At 34.9% G+C, this 9,957-nt stretch overlaps 2 protein-coding genes across 6 annotated transcripts in view; both read right to left on the reverse strand.

The window, feature by feature from the left end:
* Positions 1-9,957, reverse strand: part of LOC136415759 (tachykinin-like peptides receptor 99D) — a 152,729-nt gene that overhangs the window by 109,811 nt on the left and 32,961 nt on the right. The gene's annotated exons all lie outside the window — the stretch shown is intronic.
* On the reverse strand, positions 1,197-9,732 carry LOC136415757 (zinc finger protein 564-like). 5 transcript variants are annotated; one of them, XM_066400539.1, is made up of 9 exons: positions 6,578-6,990; positions 5,310-5,455; positions 4,117-4,244; positions 3,573-3,645; positions 2,854-3,439; positions 2,541-2,798; positions 2,051-2,290; positions 1,573-1,959; positions 1,197-1,509 (listed from the first exon to the last, which is right to left on the reverse strand). In XM_066400539.1, exons 1-9 carry the CDS (start codon positions 6,646-6,648, stop codon positions 1,203-1,205), a joined length of 2,196 nt encoding a protein of 731 aa, XP_066256636.1. In that variant the 5' UTR covers positions 6,649-6,990; the 3' UTR covers positions 1,197-1,202. The 5 variants fall into 5 exon arrangements, with proteins under 5 accessions (XP_066256636.1, XP_066256634.1, XP_066256633.1 ...); XM_066400537.1 differs by lacking the exons at positions 5,310-5,455; positions 6,578-6,990 and adding an exon at positions 9,444-9,732; XM_066400536.1 differs by lacking the exons at positions 5,310-5,455; positions 6,578-6,990 and adding an exon at positions 7,870-8,112.

Below are 9,957 nucleotides of genomic sequence, written 5' to 3' on the forward strand. Positions count from 1 at the left end.
TTTTGGAAGGTACTTAAGACCATCTTTGGACGCGGCCAAAGATTGACAATGCAACTTGAGCTGTTTGTAGATCTTTTGTAAAGTTTCCAAAACACAGCATTATTTTGGTCTTCAATTTTCGCGATTTTTTTATACCGAATTTGACAGTTAGGAAAAAGTGTCTTTCCAAGGCTCCTCAACCCTAGTTGAGGTATCCTCAGTAATTGTAGGACCCATAAATCCACTAAACCGATAAACGGCATATTAAAATTTCGAAATTTTTTCGAAAAATGTCAAAGGCGGGAAGTACCCTTGTTTCCCAGTTTGAATCTTGTTGCTTGAAAGTACCTATAATATACAGTGTGTACCACTGAACATTTTGTACTCAGATTATTTTGAACTACGATAAAAATATCGGAAATTGTCGCAATACGTCGATTTTTTTTGAGGGGACCCATTCTAGCGATAAATGCAGATTCATCGAAACAACCCCCTTCACGGGGATGAATTTAACTTTATAAATCTCAAATGGCACTATACGTCAAGTGACACTTCATTTAAAAGGGTTTTTAATTCTAATTGTCAGCATATGTTTTTTTAAGCGGCCACCTAAGCAACATGTATTTGTGTTGTGGGTTCCCTAAAACTTGACGTAGTACTATCTACACTATTCTCGAGTATTCCTGTTTAGCTTCCTGTTGCGCCATTTGAGGATGAGTAGCCAAACTAAACATTGTGCGATAGAACGAATCTGTCCTTATTTAGTAGCTAGTTGTGTGCTTGGTGTTTAGGTGGCGTCAACAGCCAGGACAAAAAAATATATACATACTTATTTTTTTTTTAAAATCTTTAAAAAGTACATCAGTATATCGTTGTTGGTGACATCGCTTCGTTTTTTCTTGACTGGTGACGCCACCTAAGCACAATGCTAGAATAACAAAGATAGTTCTTATTTTTTCAGATAATCAATCATATACCCCACATATAGCAAAGCTTCATTTTTTCCTGTTAGCAGGAAAAATGAAATCAAGACATCTTTTAATAGGATATATATAACACGTTCATTATCAAAAATTACTAACAGGAAAATCTCTGATTAAACAATGCTAAACATATTTTTAACTTTATATTTTGAAAGACTCTCGTAAACCACGTGGAAATGTTTTAACTATTATGTCACTTTTTAGATATCTTTAGTAAGTAAAACACACACGGTCGAGTTTTTAATCTTCATCGTATATTGACATTGACGCAGAGTTACTACTTTCTTCGACCATTTCTTCCTCAACCCCATCTTCATCAAACCTCATGTTTTGTCTAGTATGTACCTTCATGTGTTTCTTTAAATGACAGGGCAGCAAGAAGCGTTTGCCACAGACGTTACATGCATGGTTCTTCACCCCTACGTGAGTTCGTTCGTGTAAGGTTAAAGTAGATCTCGCGTGAAACTGCTTAGAACAATACTGACAACAGTACGTTCTAAGTTTAAGATGCACTTCGTTAAGATGTCTGCGAAGATTCGCTTGACAACTGAAAGAATTTGAGATTTAGTACAAAATAAGAAATTTATACTCAATAAATGAATTCTCTTACGCAAACATTTTTCCACAATGTTCGCAAGTCCGCCTAAGTTCCTGGTGTAACCCATGCGAAGTTAAATGAAGTCTCAGATTGCCCACAGTCTTTCCACAAACATAACACAATACGTTACGTGGAACGTATTTACTCGTACAACGAGACTTATGAGACATTTGCGAACTGCGCAAACTGAAAGTGCTCCCGCATGGATCGCACTGCATGCCCTCCCGCTTGAATTTGCAAAAATGTTTCCTAAACTCTATCTTCGATTCAAACAGTTTCTTGCAACCTTTACAGAAGAACTTGCAAACATGCATGTCGTAGTCTTCTTGGAGTTTAAATTTTTGACGACATTCTTTGCAGCAGTAATACTTGCTGGGCTGGTTCCACGGTGCTGGCCGTCTTAAATGATGAATCAAGATTTTGATTTTTAGCGTTTATGCAAAAGTACGCACAAACATATAAAGATAATAAACTTTACTTATGGAATTACCCCTCATGTGTAGCAAGATGTTGCCTGAGATGCTTAGGATTTGCAAATGGTTTCCCGCAATATTTGCACGTTGGTAAATTATCAGGTTCAGTGTGATTTAAGAGGTGATAATCGTAGCTCCTTTTTTCGAAAAACGGTTTCAGGCACTGTCCGCATTTAAAAGGAGCTTCCTTTTTATGGCTCAGCTGATGCCGTTTTAAATGGTTCCTACCTATGAACATGCGGTTGCACAGGTGACATCTGCAATTGAATGATACTTTAGTGAACACCAAAATTTACCATACAGCAATATTCAAAAAGTGTATCATAATAATTGAAGTTTGGTATTGGTATTTAAAAAAAATAATGAATTTTAAAGAGCAAAATGCAAGTAATGATTTTGAATTTAAAGTTTGGAAATCAATTGATCTGTGTTGCAATTGGTGTATCACATAAAACATTCCTGGCCAAGAGTGTAGTAGAAAAACTTGCAACAATCAAACGTAAATACCTGTAATTGCCTGAGGCATCGTGGTCCTTCATATGAGGCATAAATTCCTCAACTTCGAGCTCTTCAAAACAAAATGGACAACTAAATGTGACGTCTTCCCTCTTAAATATTGAAACTTTGTCCGGTTTAGGTGTGGCGTAGAACTTTACCTTCTTATTAAACACTGGAGCCAAGCTTAGATAGGACTTCAAACTTTCATGACTGCGACAGTGCTCTTTAAGGTCTAAAGCAGTAAATAATTCAAAGCAAATCGGACATCTAAAAATTGAATCACGATTATAGCAAGAAAAATTAACAATTACTGTAGCATTACTTGTGCATAATCGCCGGTTTCTCAGGTGGTTCTTGACTTGCATCCTCATCTGACACATAACTGTCAGTGCCCTCAAAGTCCCCAGTTTCACTTAAAAAATCTTTAGTTTCATCCTCAATTTCATCCTGATTATCCTCTAAAACTTCCTCGCTACTTTCCTTGGGAGGTGTCTCATTTTCAACCAATTCTTGATTTCTAACTTCAGTTACTACGAATTCAGGCTCCTGCTTAATTTCACACCGCAACATTTTCTCAAGAATTGGGTGAGTTTTTTTATATTTCTCTAGGAAATTATAAGAATGCACCAGCAAATCAAGGCACGTTTTGCAAATGTGGTCCGGAAGTCTCGAATCTGTGATAAGGTCATCACTCTCTTTAGTCAATTCTTGGAATGTCTTAGACACGTCTAAAGTGGTGTTATCGTCAAAGGTGAGGATTGAGTGGAATTCAAACATTCCAGAATTACACTCTAAACACAAACGACAAATGTGGTTACTGTCGTCTGCTTGTAAGATATTATCCTCAATTTGGAAAATGATATTTTGCTTGGTGTCGTGTTCATCGGCCATTGGGGACTTTGGCGACTCTAAAATTTATTTTTAAATTGTTTGAATCAACATTTAGGTTAATACTGGGCAGTTCTCATCGTGTTACTGCCTGCTATTATTTTTTTTAACGATTATTGAATATTAATAGCAATTCCATAATTTGCTACATACCTTTGAAACAGTTAAACTCATTGTTGTCAATTTCCGTGTTGCTGTTGCTGGAGGATGTCGCTCTAAGATTTTCCTAAAAACATACATTAAAATATCATTGTTACAAAGCATCAAATAGCTCACCTGGGAGAAAAAACCGTCACAACCAAAAAAATTTAGGGTGTCATTTTTAATGGATAAGCCTCAAATTATAGAACATCTAAAAGAAAAGTGTGTAACAAGTCGTTGGTTCAAATGGGTATTGGTATCACAAGCTCTATTGGTTAAAACCATCGACTTTTTCCGCTAAAATAGAAAATTTTGAACTTTTTTTGAGTTGTTGCGGTTGTCCACCAGGAAATGTGACTTAATTGATAAAACTTTACTATTGCAATATGCTGGGTAACAATGAACATAACTCAAATGGAGACCTATATATTTCCACTGTGCAGAACAAAAACATACAGTGTTCTATTTAAATTAAAAAATCTTGGTTGCCTTCCGTTTTTATGTGGTCTAATCTCGAAAAGGGGTGCCTTAATTTGATGAAAAAATGTAAATTTACCTGTTTCACTTCGATGACCGTATTGGATGAAACATGAGGAGGTTGCGGCAAATCCTTAGTGTCATACCCCATGTGTAGCGAAGGCACCCAATCCGGATCATCTTTATCTAGTAATGCAGCAGGCCTTCCTGTAAAAAAAGTAAAATCAAGATATTTACGTCAGAGTGATCTTTAGTGATGAACTAGTTATTTATTTAACGAGTGGGATTTAGCGCAACGAGAGAAGTGAAGCTCCGCAATATGACACGATTTACCAAAAAACAGTACTTCCTGAGAAGATTCATATATCATTTTTGCTCTTCAATAGAGAAATCACAAGAAAATGGCATAAAATGCCAATTTAAAAAAGAGCATTCCAGTTTTTTTGATAAAAATAATGAATATGTGCCTAAAAATATATTAAATAAATATGTACACAGCAAAATTAACACTTACTGAAAACTCTGCGAGAACTTAGTACTAGTTAACTTCAAACAAAATGTGGATTATCAAGGAACTTGCTCAATTGTCAATTAAACTTTTTAAATGCACAAATGCTGGATTTACACAGCATATAATACAATTGCATGGAAAGCTGCAAAAATATGAACTTTTTATGTTATTCATTATTAATATGCTATGCTTCGTATAAACGAGGTATAACCATAAAGCCAACATTGTCTGCTATGCATGTTATGCATTATGGGCTGTATTGACCCAGCGTAAAAGGTAAACTAACCAACCCAAGATTCAGAAGGAAACGGGTATTTAGGTAGATTGTCTCGTTGATGTGCTTTATTAGCTCCCCACCCAGTTTTCCACACAATAATTGGAAAATATCAGAACAACACACATAATTTTATTTAAATTCCATAAAACAACGTTTTTTAATTTTCATGCAAATACAAATCAACAGTTCGTCTGCCGTTCCTTTCAAGAAATGGATCTTAACTGAGATTGAAAAAGTCGCTTGAAGTGCTATGCCATTCATTACATAATCGAAGAAAATTTTTTTTACATATTCTGACATTTTTTCCGTCCTTATAATTTCACTCTCTTTCCGTTAAATACAGTATATTGAATACTTTTGATCTGACATATCTTAATGCTAAGATCAGATCTGTCTAGACAATGAGAATTTACTACATTAACATGTATAAATGAAAACGGTTTACAGTTATGTGCTTAGAGGATAATACCATTGAATTTCTTACCAGAGACAAAATGTCTTGAACAGATTCTACCATGGTAAGCTTGTTCAGTGGTAAAATCCTTTTTATATAAAACAGCAATCCACGCATTCCTACGTTCAATAGAGAGAGGGTTTAATTTCCTATTTACTCCAAAATAGGAAGGAAATCTAAAACAATGGGTAAACATTTTAATTATACTATGTTATTTTTAGTCAAATTTTAAGTTAAGCTCAGAGTTAAGTATTCAACAAATAAACGTAGTAAAGGTGCGTTAGCACCCTTTCTCTTTCTAATTATCATTACACTTATAACAAATTGTTCAATCGTGCCTAAAGTCTGGCCTTGATCCTAGCTCAGCTAAGTCACACTAAAACTCAATAAAACACATTTTGGCTCATAACTTTTTTTAAGCATCATATAGCCATAACGCTTTAAGGACACATTTCTAAACATGGGTTCTTATACTCAAATGTCTTCAATTGTTCACTGAATAATCCTAAGAAGTTTGATCCTATAGATCTGAATCACCATATATATGCCTATTTTCAAATTAGTGGTTCTTTTACACATGTCTTTTGGAGACACCTTGTATATTTCATGACAGAAAAGGGGGATGGCCAAATTTAAATTATTATTTACTAAACACAGTAATTTCACAGTAAACTCAACTTATCAGAATCCTTATTAGCTTTTCTTTAATACCTCTAACAAAACGATTTGAACACACAAATCCTTATTTGATTTTTGTCTCTGTGAAATCCTCTTTTCAGTGCTTTGGCTTTTGCATACATCCTTGTCAACACTATAAAGTTGGTTTCAATTATTAAAAACTGAAGAAAATTTACAGAAAGAAATTTTGTCTACAGCATCATTACTGAAACAATGAATAATTGAATATACTTTGGGCATAATTTATTGATTAAGCTTTTCTAAAATGAAACAAAACTCAAATACAAGGTGAGTTTGAATATTTATGGATATTATAACAATTGAGAAAAATTAAAAGTCAGCTACTCAAAAAGGGGGTACTCAGACGAGGCAACTGATAAATACCATGTTTCATTAATCATCTGACTAGCCCCTAGCTAACTTCACAAAGAAAATAATTCCGATTTAAATAAAAACAATCATATAAGGACAATGGTTAGTTTTTAGGTTTCAATGAAAATCATCTTTTAGGTACAATTGCTAGTATTTCTTTCTATCGATTCTGAATCAGGGCTAAATGAAGACTGAGGCTAAGACTGAACAACTGACAGAAATAACAAAAAAGCTATTGAATCACTTACCTGAAATACTTAACATTCTGAGTTTTCGAAGAATTGTTTCTGCAATTAAGTACTGAGCAATAATGGGGCATAGTTATTTACTTTTGTTGTAAATGCATCATAAATACAATAACTGAAGATGCCGCGTGGATTTCGTTCAATCATGCCACTACATAATTTTTAAAAAATTGAATTATCTTCAGTAATTTCTATTTTATCGCACAAAAAGACGCAAAATTTTTTTAATGGATTTTATTTTATACCCCCAGAGAATAAACTGCATAGAACCCAAAAAAACACACACGAAAAAGGTGTAACGAGTGCGAACCCTGATTTGACTTCTAACCTCACTACATCTTTCACAGTCGATGACGTGGCACTACAATATGACGGCAAAAATCTGACGAAGGGATGTCATATTGTCATATTTTACCGACTATTCACTATCTTATTAAACTTTAACTCTGGATTACCGAGGAAACGGGCGAAAATTTGCATATACCAAAAGGCGTTGAAATCGTCAGCCGTTAATAGTAGACGGTGACCATTAAACAAAAATCTCAGGTAGGCATTGAAATATTAAACGCAGGTCTTGGATGAATCCATCTGTTACCTCTTGTCTTTCAGATGTTTGATGGTAAATAGTCAATGGCTTAATCAAAGATCTACGCTTAAGATTTACCGGCTACTGCGAGGAATTTTTGTAATCACTCGTTAGCAAATGATGAATAGTCCAAAAACATACCTAGTATGAAATGCTTTTCACATACAGCTGCGTTTTTTTGTATTAGGTTTGAAAAACCCGCTCGCTTTATTGCGTCAAGCCATCGCAATCGCCGTTCTGCAGATAATTTATTTAAGTCGCTTTTATGCCTGAAGTGCAAAACTGCAGGTAAGCGGAAAAATTTGATATTATTACGGCGTCTACTGCTGCGGCACTGCAGTACACAACAATTAGATGGCATTATTACAGTTTTTAAAATTCAGAAACCGACACTTCAACCACGAAATTATCCATATTCCTGTATTTCCATGAAAATATTTCGCACTAACTAAACTCTTGAACGAGGGGCAGCAGCCATATTGGATTACGGATTGGTTTAGACGACACTCGTCGCGATTACACCTAACCTGTCTGGAGGACATCAGCAAGGGCATTAAAGTTCATATACATAGAACAGAGTACATGGATTAAGTTTTTTCTTTAATAGTCGTACGGACAATTACTATATCTCTGCCATTTTTCCGTTCTGTGTTAATTTAAAAATGTGCACTTACGCAACTAACCTGGACAACAATTTTAAGTGTCTTACCTTTAATAAAGTGTCTCGAACATACACGGGCATATTGCAACTCTGCTTCCGTAAAGCCGGTTTTATCGGGCTTTATTGCGTTCAGCCAGATTTCCCTTCGGCGTGCAGAAAGTTCGTTTTTATTCTTGCCGCCATGTTTAAACCGCAATACCTTTGGAATTCTATAAAAACCTACGTCATCCCGCATTCCTCGACTCCGACAATTAATCACACAACATAATGCTGGCATATTTAAATATTTACATTAGCGGCAATAATTTTTTAAAAATGTCAATTTGAATATAGTTAGAAAACAAACTTATATGTCCTCCAAGCCTTTGAACTCAAAAATGATAAAATAATTTAATGTGTAGTAAATGAAAGTCAGCTGTTAAAACGAAGTTAATAAGTTGACACCGTTGACAGCAAACATATAACTCATATAATCACATATCGAAAGTTAAAATGGGGCAACGTCGCACTCGCTGTATGATCCAACCGTACACCATTTTCCATTTTTTTCGCGTAGCGGAATATAATCGAAAACGGCAATGTTATGCTCGTAATTCTCTCGTTTCATTGTTTTAAGAAAAATTTTCAGGCTACGTCACGTTTCTACATGTTTCGCTATATATGGCGGCAGCTTCAGGCGTCTCAAGTGAGAACAATCACTAAATAAAAGGTTGCATCATTAAGAGTTAATGTTACCCCATGGAAAGCCTCGCTTTCATCTACCAATTCATCTTTCCCAGAAACGTGCGGTAAAGCAACTTTACCGCAAGCATTTGCAAATTGAAAATTTTTTCCAAACTTTCTAATTTCTAGAACTATATCAAGAACGAAGTTAGGATCTTAAAACTGTGGAATGTATGATAACTTATTTTGAATTCTGACTGTTTATGCTACAATTTAACCCAATACGAAGTATCTAATAGCTATCATAAGAGTGCTCACGCATAAATAAAGTACATTGCATCACCTTCACCAAATGCTATGTTTTGGATTACAATAAACGAAACATTTTAGTTTTTAAAAGAATGGGAAATCCATTAACATAAACACAGTTTGCTGTAAATAACATCTTTATTTGCACTAAAAACAGAAAGATAAAGGCATTACTAAGTGATCTGAAGCCAGTTCGAAGACCAGAAGGTTGAGGTGAATGGAGTAGACTCTGGTTAAGCAAGGTAGGTAAGTTTCACTTTTTAAAATATTGGTTTTAATATACCTATTTTCTGTTTAACATTCTATAAATATGGCCCTGGGGCTCATGACTTTACCCCTGAAGAGTTCAGTTTAAAGCTATTTGTAACTTGGCAATTTAATTCTTAATTTGTGTCATATTTGATTGACTTCAAATCACCTGAAGTACTTGATCAATGAGGTTTTGCGAAAATGCCCCTTAGACTGGACATGTGAAGTTCAGAATTTATCAATGCATGCACCATATCAGGAGTATCATTTGTGCCAAGTCTCGTTGAAATCTGATAACTCTAGATACTCAATCAATTGCTATTTGTTGATCGATAAATTAGGCAGCACCATTTTAATAGAGGAAGAGGAAACTGTCAGGAATGTATCTTTGTCTGGCTTACCTGTTAAGAAATGTTTACCGCACACTCTTTGGTTTTTCAACTTTGATTCAGTTAAATCGTCTCTTTTCAAAACAGCAATCCATAGCGCTCTCCTCTTTTGAGACAACTCGTTCTTAACCCCAAGAAATCTATGATTACTTACAGCCGGAACTGAATAAAAACTAACATTATCTTTATCAGCACGACACCCACAGCCTATTACAAGACAAGTAATAGCCATTCTGGTTTAATGCACTATTTGTAAATTAGCAATATAACTAAAAAATAACTACGGAAAATACCTCCGACCATGACAAGCTGCGAGTCAAGTCATATACTGCGTTGTCACGTGTTATTTCAGTAGTTTGCGATCGACTTAATCTCACACAATATATCGTGAAATTAAAAATTCGGCAACGTTGTATTTTGAGGCTTCTTGCAATCGGACGCCATTTTAGCAAACGAACGAAGTTTGTTTAGAATCTAGAGCTGTAATATTTTTTAATAATACACCTAATACATGCTATTAGAGAAG

This window comes from Euwallacea similis, chromosome 21, assembly GCF_039881205.1.
Source record: "Euwallacea similis isolate ESF13 chromosome 21, ESF131.1, whole genome shotgun sequence".
NCBI classification, from domain to species: domain Eukaryota; kingdom Metazoa; phylum Arthropoda; class Insecta; order Coleoptera; family Curculionidae; genus Euwallacea; species Euwallacea similis.